We start from the raw sequence: 21,733 nt of genomic DNA, 5'->3' as shown, positions 1-21,733 counted from the left end.
TAGCTATAGCCTTTACAGTGCGTTTAATTTTCTCAAATAAGCCTTTTTGCTTTATTTTTTTAAGTATTTGTCCGGATTTTAAATAAAATATTTAACAAGCTCACGATTCTTCAAATGGTAATTTTTTAATTTTGTATTTAGACTCTGTTAATTTGTACAGCTGGGTAATAATGCTGATGAGTTTTTCCTTAACCACTTTTTAACATTTTTAGGCAACTGTTTTGCTGGCTTGAAATTCTTCCCTTATCTGTTTTGAAATTTCTGTCATTTTTGGTGAACTGTAATTTTTGAAAGTATTGTAGAAAATGTGCAGCAACCCATTTTGTTAATCATAGATGCTAGTATTAACAATTGATCTATAAACACTTTTATTTGATTAGATTTAAAACAGATGAACACAGTTATATGAATGTAATAATTTAGCAACATAATCATAAATACCAAGCAAGCTATACACTGGTTCAATAATATATATGGATTATGGATATAACAACAAATAACAACGTAAGAAACTAAGTAATAAATATTTTCAAATATTAAAAAACACAAACGATGTTTACATGAAAAATGTCTGCCTAGTACCAGGTCACATGACAATTATATTTACACCAAATGCAGGAAATGTTAAGTAATTAAAGATAAATATTCTACATTGTAAAAAATCATGAATCTTGACAACTTTTTATGACTTTAACATTATTTATGCTTGGAATCTTACTTCCTTTTACATTAATTCTGTTGTACAGTAGACTCAACTAGTCAAGAGACTTTTATTGGTTCCAAATAACCTATCATTAGAGAAACCTGTAGGGCTTAAAAGAATTTTAATTCAGGTATATCAAAAACAATTTGTACCACTTTTACAAAAACTTCATGACCCTTGGGATGCCCAAAATGTTATTTTAAATTACTAAGGAACAAAAAAATATTTCAGGGACACTCTTGATAACTACGGTGTTATTAGGGTACTATAAACACATACATATATTTGCTCTATCAAATATAAAGCTTGCTACTTAGGAGCAAGCTTTATATTTGATAGAACAAAATTTTCATGCTATCCCTAAGGTAATTAAAAATTCAAACTTTTTGTGTTAAAGTAAGTTTAATATCAACATATGTTGAATGTCTTAAAATGTCTTAAATATGTTGAAAAATATTGCTTATTCTAAGCTTGATTTATATTTTCACGAAACAAATTCCATTTTAAAAAAACAGTTCAAAAGACTTCTTTTTTAATGGGAAAGTTAAACATCTGCGAAAGTTGAAATGAAAAAAGAGAAAAACTTAACTTTTTGAATAATTTTATATTTAGAAGTTTTTTTAATTAGAGAATTTTGTTGTAAAATAGAGATGAGACTAAATTTTAATTTTATTATTACTCATTTTATAATTTCATTAAAAATAAATAAAACTAATCACTACTTTCCTCAAAGACAGTAATTAAGTTTACTGTTGTTATAACTTTTTTCAAAATTTTACCATTAAAAATTTATCTGATTTTAAGATTAATTTCTTTTGTTTAAATCATAAACTCATAAAGAAGAGTTAGATCTTTACAAACTCATAAAGAATTTATGTGTTTATGATTTGAATAAGGAAAAAAAATTTTTACACTGAACTGTTTTTCACTCATCATTATAACCTTTGTATTAAAAAACTGTATCTTTTTTTTAAAAATTTCCTTATCTTTTTTAAAAAAGCTTGTACTAATTCAAATATTTCTTCAGAAGTTGTATTTGCTGGTTGGGCAATTTCAAAATCAATTAAAAAAGATAATACAATGAATTGTCTTTTTCCATTGATTTAGTTGGTTAAAATCAAGTCCTAAAAAGAACGTCTGAACATATTTATATTTGGTAATTGTCCTTTAAAAACTTTTACTTGAACACCACTTTTTCAACCGTTTAAATTTTTAACCTTCATAGAAGTCATTTTAACTTATCCCTATATTATCTATTCATTGTAGCATTATATAAGAAAATAATAAGGCAATATAAAAGAACATTGTAGTAAGAGCTTCTAGTGCAGTTCATTTAATTATTTCACATAAGGCCATAGACAACTAATAAATAGTTCATTGGACAATAAAAATGAGTTTAAAAAAAAAAGGTAAAATCAGCAAAAAAAGAAAAAAAAATTGAAATTGAAATTGAAAACCAAAACAAAAACATTTCTTTATTTCAAAATTATTAAAAAATCATTTTTTTGTTACAAATTCGATGACTGGAGTTTGAAACTTATTTTCAGACTCTAATTTATGACTGGTCAATCTCAGGTAATCAACTAAGTCACACTTGTACAATTTTAAAGAGAAAATATGATTGTATTTATAACAATCATAATGTGAAATGCTTTATACCATTATCATAAGATTTGCAGATGATTGTTTGCTGGTGTTATTTTGGCTGTGGTTTTGTTAAATTTATGCCAATAATAAAATTTTCATTGAGTAAACATTTTTTCTGCTTAAGTTAAGAAAAAACATTTTTATTCTGTTGTATTTTATAAACAATTAATTTATTTTATATTAATTTTACATTTACTTAAATGACATTTACTTGACATTATTTATTTTATATTTGTTTTACATTTAAAAAATATTTGTTTATTCTTTTTTTTTTTACTTTAGTTATTAACAAAAAAAATAAATACATTAAAAATATTAAAAAGACTAGAAATAATAAAAATAATAGTAGCAATTGTAATAAAAATAGTAAAAACAACAACAACAACAACAACAACAACAACAACAATAATAAGAAATAATAATAATAATATAAATAATAATGATAATCATAAATAATAATATTAAATAATAATAATAACAATAATAATAATAACAATAATAAAAATAGTAATAATAATATGAACAATAATGAAAATAGCAATATTAATAAAAAAACAACATTTAAACAGTAATAATAACAGAAAAACAACAAAAACTAAAATAACAGCAATAGTAATGACAAAAGTAATAACAATATTATCTTATGTTTGAAAATATTACAATGTAATCTATTAAATCTAAAAATATCATAATATGAAATATTACAATATGATGTTGATAATAGTATGATCTTATGTTTAAAAATATTTAAAAAATATTCAAACAATAAGATGTTGTATATTGCCAAACAACTTATACACAACTAACAACAACTTACTTTTTTTTTCTGCAATGGATGGCTTCAGGGGGTTTTCTCTCTCAAATGATTTATCTAAAAAGTATATTATTAAAAATGAGCAAATAATTCAAAAATTTGCTTGTGTAAAAAATAACTTCAACTTCTTTTATAAAAAGCAAAATTTATAAACTGTTTATAAACTTCAGAAAATTTTCAGATTTAGAAACAAAAAAAGAAAAAGAAAAAAAGAATTTCTACAAATTATTTTACTTCAAATGTGTTAAAAAAATAAGTTTTTTACTTGAGAACTTTTCCATCACTCTTATCAAATCTAATCTATTTATCGTGTATATTGCTTTTGCTAAATCATCTAATGTAGGAAACTTTTGTTGGTTTTTCCAGGTGCTTAACATTCTGTGCGCCTTCTCTTTAAAACTATTATATTCAAGATCTATGACATCAAGCTCATGATCTTTGATTGATAAAAAGCGTCCCAAAATCTGCCAGTCTTCCCCAACCATCATTGCTAATTGTAATAGCAATTCTGAATTGTCAAGAATATCACTCATTTTTGCTTGATCTTTTAAAACAGTAACTTTTTCCTAAACAAGGAACAACTTCATAAATGTTCTCTTAACTTTTTTAAAACCAGTTGATAACTTTTTTGTTTTGAAATAATTATAGTTTAAATAGCGTAAAAAATATTTTAAAAAAATCTCAGTGAATAAAATCTTATTTGTCCACTTTACCAGACACCAGAACATGTAGCAAAAATTTTTTTGAAAAAAAGAACTTTAAAATTTTTAATTGTATACACTAATTTTAATTTTGTATAAAAAAGTTATAAGTTGGGGGAGAAGGAGGGTGCCATTAATGACTTGTAGACAACCAACTTTTTACAAAATTATGTAATTAATGTAAACCATTCTGTAATTATGGTAATAGTCTAATAATATGTATAAAGCATAATATATATCTTAAAGTATAATATAATGTAATTATGAGTATACAAAAAATACCTCATCATCATCAGCAGCTGAGTAATCATGAACAGCAGCAACTATTGATGGTTCATCATTAGAAGATGATACTGAAAAGCATTAGAAGATGATACTGAAAAGCATATTCACAATGGTATTTTACAATATTTTACAATATATTAGTTATATAATAATGGTATTTTACAATATATTTATTATTGCTGGAACAGCTACTCAACAGTCAATAAGGGAAAAAATAAGACAACCGGACCCAGTCAAATCTATCCATACCGATTAAAACAGCCCCAAATATCAATTTTATCACTCCACCTTAGTACAACATAATTACTATACTTCTCAAATTTATACCTTTTAATAAGATCTTGGCTTTTCCTATTTACTGCCTCAAAGTTACTTTGATTACTGACCTCTGGCAATCATTTTTGATTTTCTGAAGATGATGGCTAAGTTACCGATGCTTTTTCTAAGTAAAATATTTAAAACTGTATTTCAAGAAACAAAATTCTCAAGGTTTTAATTGAAGTTTTTGGTAAGTTCATGTTTAGTAATCTGCCAGTTCGTTACTTTGCTTACTGCTTATCAATAAATTTCTATGTGGCTTAACTTTTAGATCTTCACAAAATCTCCCTAAAAATCTTTAATGGGACTAAACTGGTCATTGTTATCACAAGCTAGCAAGGATATAAAAAGCATGAAAAAGAATTTCAGTTTAGTTAAGGAAGTATGATAATATGGATGATTGGATTATGAAATGAAGGCAGATTATTTCTGCAGTTCAAGACAAGATTGTTTTGATTTCAGGAAATAACTTTCAGGCTGGGCTAGAAACCTTGCTAACTAATGACTTATATTCCAATCAAAATAAGGTGAGTAATAATGGGAAGTTAGGTTTTAATACTTTGGTCTTCATAGGTTGCTCTAATAAAATGAGGTGGCTTAGAATGGGCCAGTGTGAATAAAATGTATCTTTAAAGAGAAAGATGTTAATTTATCTTGAATGATGTTGCAACTAGTTTTAAAGTGTTTCTTGTTTGCTAAAAAGTCTAAAGTACTTATGTAAAAAAATGCTTTTACAAGCTACAAAAGATGGTTTTCAAATTCAGCACCTTTAAAGTGTTTTGAGAATGTAAAAAATAACATGATTTGAAAATTCAGCCTCAAATTGTCAAACGAGATAATTACATAATTTTAAGCAATTAGTTACAACAGATCAAAGTGACCTGATAAACACCAATCCTCTTCAACAGTTCATTTTAATGATATACAAAAAACCTCAATGGTATAGCAGTACATTTAGAAATAGTCTACACCTAATGAAGTACTAAAGGTTGGTGATTTTGCAGTTGTAAAATTATACAAAAAAGTGGTGCTGTTTAAAAGTCTACATCAAAACATTAAAACTATTATTAATATTTTGTTGAGTTACTTTTATTCTTCATAAATGAAGCACATCTTGATGGCATATTGTTAAAAAGCCTTTGACACAGTTATGGCATTAATGGTTGTAAAATGATACAACTTGATTAGCATACTATGTATCATAAATCCAGTGGTTAGTTGTTTCAAACCTATTGAAATCAATGTGTTATTTCAAATGATTTATGCTACTACATTTTTTTTTTAATCATATCAGTAGTAATAAACTTTGTTTGACTAAACATTAAATATAAATTGCAAAGTTTGATTGTTTTTCTGATGGCAACAATACAGAAATAAAAAAATGAATTTGTGTCACTGTAAAAACAATTTTTTAGCTGACTGTATTCAATTTTTTATTTGCAACTAGTTATAATAAAAATATCAGCAGAAGTGAGCTAACAAATCACATTTTGACAGAATGCCTCTAAAAAGATCATAAGGATATAAATGTTGTTTTTGTTAAAAATCATCAAATACCTTTTGTAAAAGGTATAAAAACAAAATGTGTTTCAATTTCCACATCAAAACATAAAAACTACAATCAATTATTTGTTGAGTAGCCTTTATTCTTAATAAGTGCAGCACTTCTTGATGGCATACTGTTAACAAGCCTTCGACATTTTTTGACAGTAGTGGCACTCCAGACTTATTTTATTAATTAAATTTATAACAAAGGTTTGTTTATGTTATAAAGTCACCCCAATATCATACCATAGGACCTCAATCAGAATCAGTTCTGGACTTTGAGGTAGATATTCTAGAACATTAATTTAATTTTCCTTAAGCCAAGGTTTTACAGATCTTGCAGTATGTTTTGGGTGGTTGTTGTGCATTAAAATCCAAATAACAGGTAGATTATCATCACCATATGGCTCCATTATGTTTCGTAATATATCCTTGTATTTTATTTATCCAAATTTCCATCAAATTCAATCACTGGACTGATACCATGGCAGGACATAGCCCTGCTTCACTATCTTTTGAGTATACAATGGGTTGTTTTCTTGCTTTACAGGTTACCTAACATATGCTTTCCCATCAGACTGGAGGAAATTAAACTTGGATTCATTGGTCCATAAAATTTTTTTCGAAAGGAAACATTTTTATTTAGGAATATTTTTGCAAGTCTTGATCACTTTAACCAATTTTGTTTTAGAACAAGGATTTCTTCTTTGCTATACAGCTTCAAAGGCTGGCTTCTTGTAAACAATGATGAATGGTTGGGACTACATAATACTGTTCTTAAATTTTGTTTTTTATTTCATGAGAAGTTTAAAAAGAATCTCTTTTAGATATCCTAACAATTTGGCAATCCATATTAGTTAAAGTTTTTTTGGCAGAGGCTTTGAATTTTATCATTAGTGGTATTTTTCAATGTTTATGACAGCTTTGAATCAATTTTCTAGAACACCCTAGTTGACACAAAATTTGAAAAATGTGAAGTCCATTCAATAACATATTTAAAATCAATTTTGTTTTTTACTACAAAACATTTTTGTTTTCTACCCATGTTCAGTTGCTACATGAGTATCAAATTTAAATAACAAAATGATCCAGTTCTCACTTAAGAGTTTTATTAAGAAACACAAATTTTTTTTAACAAATGGAATTCTCCCATTAGAATCCAATGTGGGTGTGCTTAATGAAATAGCAGATGCTAGTGGAGAATACCATTTATTAATAATGGGATTCTGCACCAGCATGTGCTATTTCATTAAGCACACCCACATCATGAAATTCTACAATAAAAGATTTTGTCACATTGTCATATTTACATCCAAACAATAAAGCAAATTCCATCTTAAAAATTGCCATAAGAAAATCCAATTTAAAGAAAATATTACAGAGTTTGCTTTTTCTATGATCACCACTGTATATATTGAGTCTTTGCATTTCATTAATACAAGGTTTTCAACACTTTCTATCTCATACCCAAAAGATTTATCTAAAAATTATATTTATTAAATAAATCTTCACTTTATTCAAGCAAATAAAGACTTTTAAATAGTTAATAATGCTAAATTGACCTTATTAGTTATGTAGCAATTTTAATTCAATTTTATTGATAACTAAATAATTTTTTAATGGACAATCAGCATTTTTTTCTGGGAAAGTTAAACAAACTGATATTTCATGAAACATTTTTAGCACATTTATCATACTAATCATCCAGTCTTTCTGAATCTCTTTACTTAAAAAAGTTGATTTAAAAAGGTATTTATTGTGGATTGGTGTTTAAACACAGTTTATCCTAGAAGAAGAAAACCAACAATAACAGCAAGTTCATTATGAACAGAAAATTCAAAGTTGTTGATTCTATTGTTCAACAACACACTTTATAAATACAACACTTTAATGGAAAAAGCAAAGTGCAGACTTAAACATAAAGCTGAGTATACTCAATACAATGTGTGCTAAGAGTTTTTCTAAACTTCATTTGAGTTTTATGTGAACTCTTTGATTTATCTTTATCTACCATATACATGTATACTTGTACATACATGTATACTTGTACATACATGTATTCTTGTACATACATGTATACTTGTACATACATGTATGTACAAGTATTCTTGTACATACATGTATACTTGTACATACATGTATACTTGTACATACATGTATACTTATACATACATGTATACTTGTACATACATGTATACTTGTACATACATGTGTTTAAAACGTTAATTTAAAATGTTAGTGTTTAAATCTGTAAAAACTTTATATAATTTTATAAAAATTCCCAGAAATGTTAAAAAATAACAACATTTCAATAAAAAAAACCAACCTTTTTAAATTTAACATGCAGAGGTTCATTTTGGAAATCACTATCCTTACTTTGGTGATATATCTAATCAAACATTTTGTCCTGTTTGACAGTCATATATTTTTCAGTAATGGCATTTGTGGTTACTTTATGGATAAATAAAATACAAACTATTATTGATTCTAATATTAATTTCAAGAAAAGTTTTTTCATGAATGTTTTATGCTTATTTATTTTTTTATACTTTAACAAGATATGTAAAAGAGAAGTATGGTAGCAAAAGAAATATAGCTTTACATTTTCAACTTTCCATTTTATCTTCCCCTTTTTATCACTTGGCGTCTTCCAACCTATTTCATTATTCTTTATTAATTTTCCCACACGTTTATTTTTTTTATTTTATCATTTTGTCTTGGTAGCTTGATTAAGGAGCTTGAAGAATCTTAAAGTATACTAACTTCCATTACAGTTACCAAGTTGAAGGTCAAACAATATCATCACAATGAAACACATTCTAAAAATTAAAGAGGTTAATTATCAGATTTTTTGTGGTTGCAGTTCTTTTTACATAATCACAGAAGCAATCTCTATTGAAGCAACCCCATACCATAAATTTTCTACCTCTGTGCTTTACTGTTGGTAGCTGGTAATAGGATTATTTGTATGGCCTATTGGTCGACAAATATTTCTAATACCATCAGATCATAAACTTAGATTCATCACTAAAAAGTACTTTCCAAAAGTACTGACCATTGTTCTCTTGAAATTCAAATGTTCATTTGCAAAACTCAAGAGTGCTTTTTGATTCTTTATTGAAATAAAAGGTTTCATTACAGGACATTTTTAAAATAGATTTGCAGACCTCAAATGACACTTGGTTGTGTCAACACTACATTTTACATTATAAAATTCTTTCATTTCAGCATTTAACAAGACAGCACTTTTGCGTGGATCATTTTTTACAGCACGAATTAAAATTTTATCTTGTCTTTCAGATGAAATTTGTAGCCTTCCTGACTTCAGAGGGATTCTATATATTTTTTTTTTCCTTATATCTTTTACATATATTCGCTACTGTTGATTTTCCTATATCAAACTGATCCGCTATGTCTCTTGTAATTCTGCCATGTTCAATTGCACGCAATACCGCTTCTTTGACTGCTAGACTTGTATATTTTCACTTTGTCATTTTTAAAGTTTATTCAAAACAATCTTCTTTTTAGTTAAAAGTATGTTATGTTTTATTTACAGCTTTTAAATATTAAATAAAAAGCCAACAAAAGTATTAAAATTTTAACATTACAGTTCTGTCCAGATGCTTTTGCATGAGCATATTTCAATAAAATAAACTTTTAAGATTAGATTGCTTAGATTTAGTAAAAATTTGTTTGTTATTAGAATTGTAATCAATTTTTTGACACTCCGAAGAATATTTAAAAGATATTGGACTTTTCATTCAAAGGTTATCTCATGTTATGTACTTGTCCGGTTACTTTTGCACATTACTGTACACAACTTTTATATTTTAACATTTGCTAAAATTAATATGAACTAAATTAGAAGTTTAGAAACATATTTCTTTTTCATCAAGATTTATTGCTAAATTAATGAAGCCATTCAATATAAATAAAAAACTTTTCAAAATAAATCTTCCTAAAATACTATTTTCTTCCTTCCAAAAAAATATTCAAAAACCAAGATTTTTATCAAGTTTGAAGTAGGTTTAGCTTTTAGAAGTTTATTTTGCTTGTAACTTTAAAAAAATACTTAAGACAGTTGACACATTCACTTCTGATTTTTAACATTGTCTATATATTTTGAAAATATGTTTTTGTAACTATTTTGTATAGTCAGTTACTAATTAATGCACTTAACACATAATACTAATTTTGAATGTTGCATTACATAAAGATAATACAATATTTACAAAAACAGAATGAAAATTTGAGGAATATTTGCTAACCATCAAAAGCACTCTGAAAGTTAAGTTTCTCTTCAACTGAAGAAAAATTTAACTTATGCACCCTTTTCACATGTTTTATTAAATATATATATAAAAAAAAAAAAACTATTTAAATCAAATTTTTAGGAGAAGATTACAGTCCATTAGCTAAATATTTTGACCAGAACACAGAGAAATCTACAATCATGTGTTAAATACATCTCTGTTATTTAAATACATCTCTGTTATTTAAATACATCTGTTCATTTTATAGGTAAATATTGTAAGAAAAATTATCAATATTTATTAAAAATAAAAGATGGTTAAAACTGAAAACCTAATACAAGTATTTTCTCATAAAAACTAAAACTTTTTTTAAAAAATAAAATTTCTAAAGCATTTCTTTTACCTTCATGATTAATAGGACTTGCTGGTGACATCAATGCTTCCCTCCCATCATCTGCTCTAACACAACAGGTGTTACCCATAGAACCTAGTGTGCTAAAAGCAAAAATGTTCTGTAAAAGATTATATTTTTTACATATTTTTTAAACTGATTATTGGAATCACTTTAGTGAATATATTGAATCATTTTATAAATCTGCAAAGGTCTATGTAAATAAATAATCATCTTACAATTCTACAATACTCATCTTATATTTGCTTTTAAAATAATATAAACAAGTAGAAAGTTTCTTTGGGAAAACTCAAATTAAAAAAATCAAACCTTCTTTTTAACATATAATCAAAAATCATATGACTTAGAAAAGAACTGTTAAGAATGAATGGTTTTCATGAAAAATTCTCTTAAATCAAATGCAGTTTTTACCTAAATGTTTTTATCAACAAAACACCAGCCTACATTTAGGCACTTTAACTTGAAACTTTGAGTCTGTAGTTGGTTTGTTACTTGTACCTTGTCCTGTGGTATAAATAAATCAAGACTTTCTCCTAAAATAAAGAGAAGAAATTCAAAGTTGCAGATGAAAAAATCTGAGAAGACTAACACTTTAATGAACTCTTTAGTAATAAATTTTTATTATATTCAATTTAACTTAGGTAAGTAAATTACTTGTAAAAGTGATTTCTTCTAAATTTGTTATTAGATTTCCAATAAAATCACAAGTAAACTCTATCTTTTTTACTCTCTTTTCACTTCCTAAAGACAACTCACTTCTTAAAATAAAGTTAAAACTAAGAAATGTGCAATATTATTTTCAAAATAACATTTTTTAATGCCTACCTCTTCAAAAGTTTACTTTGCTTAAGCAAATATCTAATTATATGCAGCCTCTAAATATTTGAAAAACTTTTCTGGTACAAACATAATATTTCTGGTACAAGCATAACATTACTGCAACACACCCTTACTTTTTATCAAATGCATCTTTCTTAAAAATTTTTGATTCTTTTCAAATTTTTTTGCCTAAAAAAGGGTTTACTTCATATTTGGATTGACATCCTAAAGTTAGAACAATTATTTTCTAGACAACAAAAAAAAAACACTTTTTTTTTTTCAGATAACTTATAGATTAAAAAATGTGTAAAACTAAATAGGCTGTTGCAAAGGGATATTTCCTACTTTTTCCCCCTCTTTCCCTAAAAAAAATCAATTTTTCATTAAAATGGTGAGGCTTACTGACTTAATCTTAAAATTGTGACATTAAATTCAAAATTTAACTTTTAAAACCAAAAACAGTTAAAAGTTTGTTAGGTAGGATATATATTTATATATATGATATATATGTAAAAGTAGGTGTAAAACTAATTACTAGAGCATTTTGATCACTGTTTTGTGAAGAGTGTTTAAACATTTCTTTAAGAAGTTATTCAAACAATCTTCAAAATGCGTTTTTTACCCAAATCTTTTTTATGCTCACAAATAAGAAATGAGCAACAATATATAAGCAACAAGTAAGAAGAAAAATATTTTCAATAAAAGAAAAGGTTTATATGAATAAAGAACTTAACCTGATAAAAAAAAGAAGATGATTTGCAGTTTTAGCCTTAACTCCCAAAATAAATGCTACATTTCATGTAATAAACCTAAATTCTGCAAGTATGTATCCTCAGATTCATGGAGCATCTTGATTCAAAGATTGAAAACTTAAACACAGAACATATCATTTAGCCTGCAAATAGTATTGACTATAAAAAAGAGTGGTTTTAATGAAAGAAAAATAATTGACTCGCAGCTCTTTAGAATGAAATATGTGACACACAACTTAAGTTCTTTAAAATTTATTTGAGTGAAGGAACTGACTGTCAGAACTGAAACTAAAAAATTTACAAGGTTACTTTCTTTCGTAACAAATTAACTGTGAACAAGAAGCAACCTTAGGAAAGAATGAAATTAAAAGTTATAGATGCACATTATAATTGGTGGCACAATACTCTTTATATTTTCTTGTTCATGAAAGTTATATAATAGAATAATTATATTAGATTGCAACTTAAATGACAGACACAACTATATAGAATAAACATATTCTATGAAGAATATGTTTATTTCTATGAAAAAGATTTCAATGAATGATAATACAAATATTTTTTCTAATCAAAAGTCACTTTGAAAGACATGTTTAGAATATATGGTTCTCATGAAAAATGCTCTCAAACCAAATGCAGTTTCAAACTTAAAGTTTGTTTTGAGTAAAATATCTAGATGCATATATATGCACTGTATAAATATATTGGAGTTAAAAAATTCAAGTATAATATTGGTTTGTTAATCGTACTTTGATCAGTGGTATAGATAAATCAAGATTTAGAAGTATTAATCAACTAATTTATCAGTTTATTTTCATACTCATTTATTTTTTGTAAGTAAATTTTGTGAACCTGATTGCTTTTTAATGTTACTATCTTTCCTTTTTTTTTTTTTTTTTTTTTTTTTTGCTTTTTTTTCTTCGTTTACAGTAAAAGCCCATTGCAAGATGTATCTTTCGTTACTTCCGCGATTTAGTTTTTAAGAGATTTGTAAAAACGAGATGCTTACCTTTTCTATAGATAGTTATGCTCAAGTGCAGAATGCAGAGTCTGAGGAGATCTCACATTGTAGATCTAACTATAATTATCTGTTAACTTATATTGCGATTACTCCTTAAATTTTTGTGGTCATGTGATACTCAAGTTATAGTTTGAGTGACAGCTCGATGTTCGTAATTTTGTTTACATGAAGCGAAACAGCGCTGTTATGCCCATTCAACCAAAATAGAAATCTAAAGCGATGTTAACATATATTTGACCATATATCAAAAGAATATAATAGTTCCTTAGACCAACACAGTTCACATCATATGTAAACTATTATTTCGTAAAAAAAATCACGAATCTTAATTACACTTGAAAATAAGCAACCGAAAAGGCAACGTTTTGATAGCGCTAAGTTAAAAATTGTTTAAGACAAAATGAAACTAAAAATTAGAATTTAAGAGTTTTCTTTTAAACTGAAGCTTACAACCGCAAATCATTTGAAACCCTGAAAAAGTGGCCTATTTTTCTGAAGTGGAATCTTTTTTGACATTTAATTGATAGTTGGTGCATGTTCTCTTATTCGTTATACTTTTAAGACAATAAAAGTTCTCACAGAACTTTCCAGTTCTTTCACTCAAATTGAGTGTTTTTTATCGATGAATCAGTTTTATTAATGAACCAATTTATATCTTTAACTATAAATGGTAGAATGTTGAACTTTTCAGTGTCGTTTCTTATGATTTGGAGTTGCAACTTAAGTTTAAGGTGTACAGTTAACTTTAAAGGGTGTTATGTCAAAGTTTCATAAACCATAATCGTTAAGCATGTCCTTAAACTATCGGAAAAAGAAGGCTTTTTCTTCAGCTACCGCCATCACGGACGGTTGCTATGACAATTATCATTTTTTTGTTTGAAAAGTCTGTTAATATATAAAGCGTGTCAATATACAAACCCACAAAACAAAATAAAAAATCAGGACTATTTTGAAAAGCCATTGAAGTTTAATGATTTTGTGTCAGATCATTCAAATGCTAATGCTAAACTGTTTAATGATTTTTACAAAGTCTAGACCAGAGGCAAACGCTAATTAAAAGATAACAGGTAAAAAAATGTTTTAGAGAACGATGACTAAGAGGTCGAAAAAAAAACACTAAATGAACTTTGAGATAAAATCCTTTGTTTATTCTAGCAACACCTGATTTAAAGAAAGTCTGCGGACACAGAAAAAGAACGGTTGAGTAAATCTAGAGAATTTTTACAGGTAGATTTTCATGAGATATTTTATGGGAAGATTTTTTATTAGAAGAAATTTAGACTTTTTTTGAAGTAGATTTTGTGAGAAAATCAAAAAGAGAATTTCTTGAGGAAGATTCTAATGTAAAACTTATGGGCTTTGAGAAAAAAAGAAATGAGATTTTGAAAAAAGAAGTAACGAAGTAAAGGAATTTTTTTAAAGAGAAAGAAAAGATTTTAATGAAAGAATAGTTCTAAGATAGAAAGAAACTTTGGCCATCAGTCCAATGGTGGTAAATCATCAATCAGGTTAAAGGGTATCTTTGAATGGCTTTTGATTGCAAATTATGTATCTGTATTTGTAAATAATATAAGAATATATACAACATTTAAATATTTGAGATTAATCAATAAATGAAACGAGAAACACTTTTAGTAAATATCATTATCATTTCATTTATGCAAGTCTAAAGCGTAAAAACAATAGGAGTCTACCGTTGCACAAACTATATACGAACCACAAACACCCACACAACACTGAGCGCAACCCTATACCCAAACATCACTACGTAACCAAACAAAGCAAACACATTCCCCAAAGACAAAACACAATATACTCCCGCGCGAAACATAAAGCTGTGCTCACGTTACCTCTACCTTCACACTATCTCCGCATTACGTGACAGTTCCCGCTCTCACATTATATTAGTATAAAATTAGTGCTTGAGGTGTAATGTGTAAAAATTACATCTAGCCACTAGGAGCTTTTTGCCATACATTTTGGATGTATGGTAAAAATGCAAGAGAAAACCCAGAACGGAAATACGCGAATTTATGTTATTTAAAATTCAACGATTCGCTTTTTTCTTAAAATTTACCTTTAACTTAATTTAGAGCTGCGAACAAATCTTTTTCAGCTCTATGATTCATACTATTTAAGTAACAAGGGTAAGATAAATAGAACTGACTTGATGTAATTGCGCATAGAATCTTTCGAGAAAAATAATCGGTATGAGAATACTCCAATGTGAACGTATTGATATTTTAATAAAACATTTGCAACAAGTATGTAACAATGTAAATATGGTAGTTTTTTTTTAACATCTTACATTAAACACGGTAACGATACAAATATTTTAAAAAGGTTTCATCATACAATCGGGAGCACCTGCATACTGTCTTAGTAAGGAAAGGATTTTCTCAGATGATGACCTAACATGTCAAAAGTGTATATGTTTTACGTGAAAAAATGAAAACCAGTTATTTCACCAAGTTGTAACCGTTATTAAAAGTTTTTCTCGTACTGTCTCATTTTGAAACTATCCTAACATTTAATATATGAAACGTCAGAGGGAATTTTTCAAAATGTTTAATAAATACATTTCTTTTACCAACCCAAGTATTTAAAAATCTTCAGAATATGACTTGATTCCTCGCTCAGCAGCATTGTTTTAATAAGAATATGTTAATTTGTTTTCATCCTTCTCCCATTCCAAAGAAGGAAGCTTGAGCCATTAACAATTACTTTTTTATCTTTAGTTTTAAAAGAACAACCAACATCGTTTCCCAATATTTGATGAAATCTCTGAGTTCTCTTGTACAGAAGAGTGGGTTTTTGATAGTAAGCAATCCATATTTGATTTGTAGAAAGCTTAGTAAGACAGGTAGTTAGATTAAAAAAGCGCTTGTCAAAAACTTCTTAAGCTTTCTGAGATCTGTCCCAATGCTCCAAGATCTTTGCGTAATTGACTATCAATAACTGGAGCATCAGAACCTTTTGCCGCTACCAGCCAAAAACTAAGATAATGGTCAAAAGCTGAAAGTCGAAAAGAAATCATCTTTATTTAACTAGAATTAAGTAAATCTTCTTTGAAATTAAACGTAGTTTTAAGCACATAGCAAATGTGACATCAATATAAGTATTTTGCAAATTAGATTAAAAACTGAACCAATTTTCATGTTAACAATAAAAGTATTTTTCCTTACAACTGCTAAAAAACGAACTTCATCTCCATTGACAAGCCGGCGGTTGTAATGTTTTTTTGAAAATTTTCTTTGCATACTGTTCTTAGGAAAGTCAAACTGATCGACTTGTTTTGCTCCATGTTCTATCAAAAGTTGTCGCATTTCATCATCAAATACGACCCAAGAAGCCGGATCGCTAAAGTTAGCATATAGACCAGAGAATTTATCAATTTTATGCACTTCAGATTCTTTGTGTGCTACGTGTATTGCATTATGTAATTCAAACTCTTCTGATACTGTCATCTCATCGGCTTCCCTGTCTGCTTCAACTTGATTTTTTAACTCATCTGTGCCATTATCATTTTTCTGCGGTGAACATAAATACTTTAACAAAGAACCAGCCTTTTTGTTATAAACCCTTCATTTGCAGCCCGTCGTTTGCGATATTGCGCACCAGACTATTTTTTTCTTTCTGCCATCGTGGATTGAAATAACAAAGGAAACTGCTAAAAATTATAAAAATGATTACCTCGTGCATCTTTAATATGTTTAAACTAAAATATTATTTTAACATCTTTATAAAAGTTTTAAAGATACGTTTTTAAACTTTTAAAGCTCCATAAATGTAAAGAATGACACTCTATTAGTATAAAAACACAACATAAATCAGTTAATTTGTTACTATACTACTTCGTAATTGCTATCATAGAATATATGATTATAATTATTTTCTCACTATTTCTGAATTAAGACGCCAGCAAAATCAATTTTCTCAATAAAGTTAAACTTGCTAAAATTTTCTATAAATGAATAAATGAAAACTTTGCATTGTATTAATTGCTACAAAATTTCATTCCGCATAAAAAGTATAAAAAGAAAAAGGAAATCGTGTCAAATGAAACAAAAGTATCAAAGTTGATTCTTTTGTTTTATTTGACGCGATTTAAAAGAGTACTTTTAAATCTCCTAAATTTAGTTCAAAGAAATTTGAAAAAGATTTTAGCATTTTTTTAAATATATATTTATTTTTTTAAGTAGCTAGTTTTAGTGCCGCCCAAGAAAACTTGCTTCAACTTTAAAAAACTTGCCGCCCTAGAAAACTTGCTTCAACTTTAAAATTCCAATACGCACTTTATTCTGTTGATATATAAAACGTTGGTTAAATATTTTTGAAACTGTTGTTCAAGAAAAAAGAGGTATGGAGGGGTAAACATATTTTATGGAAAATATTTGAGAAAATAAAAATCAGCCCAAACATTTTTGGTTTTGTTTTTGACTGAATAAAAGATTTTTAGGAAAGAAACCTTTTAAAATATAACTTGTCACTAAAGATCGGATAGTATTCCAGCGACCGTAAAGCGCATGCTTGTGAAGCGGCAGTCAAATTAACCGAACAAATAAATTACAAGTCTTAGTAAGCAAGACATCAAAACAACCTTAAATACATTTAGAGGAAACGTTCAATATCAAAGAATCAAATTATTTTTTTTAGCCATCAAGTCAAAAAAAAGGTCATTAAAAAAGTATTAAATGAATTTTAGCTGACGGACTAATATATCCTGATCCTTTGAGTATCATATGATGTCACTCTGTTTCTTAGTATAAACCGGACTGATATTTATTATAACTTATTTCGCGCAGCCAACAACTTTACTAAAGAAGATCTTTCGAAACATGCAACATTCTTTTAAACGTATCCTACTATGAAAATTAAAAGCTCAAATAAGTGAATTTTAAAATTACTTATATTTTATGAGAGCGGCTCTCTAACGGGACGTTTTAATGCATTTTATTATTTTTCACAATACTGTTCTAAAGACAGGAATTTATTACTTTTTAACGTCTAATGTTGTGAATAAATTTGTTCTTTTAAAAATATTTTGTTTTACATAATTTTTTGTTTACTCCAATAATTCATTTGAAGTTTTTTTTTTTTTTTTTTTAGTTTTTGATTCAAAAAAGTGTTTGCAGCTTTATAGATAGAGAATTCGTTTTCGTGGCGCTCTCGTCTCTCAATCAAACTCCAGCAAAAACACTAAAAGAAGTTCGAGGAAAGTAATGCGATGCATATTGCGCAAGATAGTAAACGGCGTCCGAGATGTTTGAAATATAGAAACCTTTCTGATGCAAACGTCATAGAAGAACTTTTTAAAAATAAACAAGTTTATGAAATTATTCTACAAAAGCTTTCCTCCTTTTTACATTAATGACAACATGCGCGATAGGAGTGTGGGAGTGTGAAGTGGAGAAAATTGAATTTTTTTTTTTAAAAAAAATGGAACAAAAACAAGCATAATTTCACATTAGTCGTGTTTACATTCGTGTGGTTTTCACATAAAAACTATTTACAGAATTTTTTTAAATTTTTAGATTTATTGATTTAAAGATATAAATTATATTTTATGTTTTAACATCTGATAATTTAATATCAGCTAATTTTAAAATTACCATTATTGAAAAATCAACGAATCATAAAGTGGACCTGGTGGAGCAACCGTTTTACTTTAAAGGATGTTTATTATAATTTTAACTGTTTGACTTCTGTGTGAAGAGGGAGCAAGTGGCTATTGCCAGTCATTTTTAGTTTTTCCTGATTATTTTAAATGGACATCAAACGTACGTTGTGATATTAATTTAAAAAGAACGTTTACAATATTTATGTAACAAAAGAATAAATTCATATAACAATAAACGTCCTCAAACAGATGACGAATACAGATCTATTATTTAGATCCCATAATTAACTGAACTTCAGTTTGTGAATTTTCTCAACACAAAAATATAATTTAGGATAGGAATATTTAATGCATTTAATTCTTGATAAATTTCTTAATGAAATTTATAAGGACGTTTTTTGTTCTTTATTATGAACGGTGAACTATTTTATGCCCAATTAGATGACACCTCCCCAGTCCCCAAAGAGCTTGATTAAAAGTTGGTTATTTGACCACCATTTCGCAAACACTTTTCATTTTACTGTTTATCAGGTTGAGCTTCAAAATATTTTGTATGTTTCGTGAAAATTGTGCATTTTGTACAAAAACCTGCACTTCCCCAGTTTTATCGATAACCTGGGGGGTACATATACTATATTCATTTTTAAGCTTGAAAGAGGCTGTGATACGAATGGCAAAAATGTATTTTATCAGCAACTGATCTGTAATTAACAACTACATTAGGTACATAATATCAAAATAAAAATGGTCTTATTATGAACCAATGGGTAAGCATAAAGTAATAATGACGTAAATGCGTTTTCTCCAACTAACCATGAAAAATACAAAAGTGAAACGATATTTTATAAAATTTTCATGGCTTACGTTACTTTAAATTTTTTTTTTTCTTTGCTAAATATAGTATGCAATACAGAAATATTTATGAGATATAAATTTATTATGCTAATTGTACCAATAAATAACAAGTAGTTATAATTTATTTTCACTCAAAATGAGTGTTTTTATCGATGAATCAGTTTTAGCAAATCTCTTCAATTGTAAATTCAACAGCGTTGAAGTTTTCAGGGTTTGTTCTCATGACTTTAGTTACAAAATTGGGAAACATGCCTGTGGCCGCCGTTTTTTATTTTCGGGGGCTATAGTTCTCTTGTTTATTATCGGTGGTCATTCGTAAAGAGCTATCTTCTCTTTATACGATCAAACTTTGAGATCGATAATTTATCAAAAAAAGAGTAAGAAAATAATTTTTATATGGGACTTGGTCGAAAAAATCAGCGAACACTGGGTGTTTTACCCTCTCAGTCAATAATGATATTAAACAAAATAATGATTGACAGTAAAAATAAGTAGTAGACCTACAAAATGTAGAAAAAGGAGGCCTTTTGCAAATGCGCCATATTATTAAAACACAGTGAGCAGTAAAAACTTGATTCTGAGAACTCCTTCACTAGAGGATTTTCAGAGTTTAAAAACTTTGATCATTTAAAGAATATCTATCTAATTTATGAAAGAAACAAAAAAAAAGATAGTGATTTTAGAATACGTAGTTAAAAGATATGAGTGAAATTCTTTTAAATTGCAGGTGTAAAGTTAATAAAATATATGTACATATGTATGTATGTATGTATGTATGTATGTATGTATGTATGTATGTATGTATGTATGTATGTATGTATGTATGTATGTATGTATGTATGTATGTATGTATGTATGTATGTATGTATGTATGTATGTATGTATGTATGTACAGTGGTGGCCAAAAGACTTGGAACAACATATTTTATGTTCTGATAAATTCTTATACTAAAAATAATAAACGATAACAGTAAAATAAATAAAAATATAAATAAGTTCTAAGTATTTATATTCTAAGTTATTATATTCTAAGTATCTAATATTTTTAGTATAAAAATTTATCAGAACATAAAATATGTTGTTCCAAGACTTTTGGCCACCACTGTATGTATGTATGTATGTATGTATGTATGTATGTATGTATGTATGTATGTATGTATGTATGTATGTATGTATGTATGTATGTATGTATGTATGTATGTATGTATGTATGTATGTATGTATGTATGTATGTATGGATGCATGTATGTATGTATGTATGTATGTATGTATGTATGTATGTATGTATGTATGTATGTATGTATGTATGTATGTATGTATGTATGTATGTATGTATGTATGTATGTATGTATGTATGTATGTATGTATGTATGTATGTATGTATGTATGTATGTATGTGTGTATGTGTGTATGTAAGTCTTTTCTCTCATTATATTAGGAAAATGACCAAAAAAAGGGTTAGTAGGAAGTAGAAAGAGGGCAGTTAGGGGTCAGGGCGGGATTAGGTTAGCTCTGACTAAAATAACTTTTTACAAATCATCCTCATTCAACGTCATTCTCAACATTCTAAAAACTAGATTATGCCCATGCCTCTTTGAGAGCTATCTCAACAAAAAAATAACCTTATTCTTTTATATTTCCTTTATTATGACATTAAGTTATATCATTTCATAATATTTCCGTGATTTTTGCAGTATTTAAAAACTTCTTTTAGTTTTAATAAACAGCAAATATACGCAACAAAAACTCCAAATTGAAATAAAAATCTTTCCATTTTCTTCTATGTATCATATCTTAAAAGAAATTTGTTTTTTTTTCCTTTTAAAATTACTTAATATTTCACATCATAAATAATTCTTGCATTATTTATACATTTTACATATTTAATTAAATTATTAAAAATATTTAAACAATCAAAAGTATTTCGTATAACTCAAATCAACTTTTTCAACTCTTAGATGTTACTCAGTAGGCATCAGATGTCCTAA

The 21,733-nt window shown here is 27.2% G+C and overlaps 1 protein-coding gene across 2 annotated transcripts in view; it reads right to left on the bottom strand.

Moving 5' to 3' along the window:
* The window catches only part of LOC149893938 (NACHT, LRR and PYD domains-containing protein 1a-like), a 76,411-nt gene extending 62,982 nt beyond the window's left edge, over positions 1-13,429 (bottom strand). For both annotated transcript variants that reach the window (XM_090076490.1, XM_090076488.1), the window contains exons 1-6: positions 13,259-13,429; positions 11,090-11,211; positions 10,670-10,761; positions 4,148-4,218; positions 3,430-3,730; positions 3,168-3,221 (exon numbers count right to left, since the gene is read on the bottom strand). In XM_090076490.1, the coding sequence (XP_089932616.1) occupies positions 3,168-3,221; positions 3,430-3,730; positions 4,148-4,218; positions 10,670-10,748 (505 nt within the window). In that variant the 5' untranslated portion in view covers positions 10,749-10,761; positions 11,090-11,211; positions 13,259-13,429. The remainder of the gene's footprint in view (positions 1-3,167; positions 3,222-3,429; positions 3,731-4,147; positions 4,219-10,669; positions 10,762-11,089; positions 11,212-13,258) is intronic.
* Between the last annotated feature and the right edge of the window lie 8,304 nt (positions 13,430-21,733).

This window comes from Hydra viridissima, unplaced genomic scaffold (assembly GCF_058129835.1).
Source record: "Hydra viridissima isolate aposymbiotic clone 2 unplaced genomic scaffold, HvirCarnegie_v1 scaffold_1, whole genome shotgun sequence".
Classification (NCBI taxonomy): Eukaryota; Metazoa; Cnidaria; class Hydrozoa; order Anthoathecata; family Hydridae; genus Hydra; species Hydra viridissima.
The sequence above is the reverse complement of the archived record's forward strand: the minus strand, read 5'-3'. Positions and strand labels throughout refer to the sequence as shown.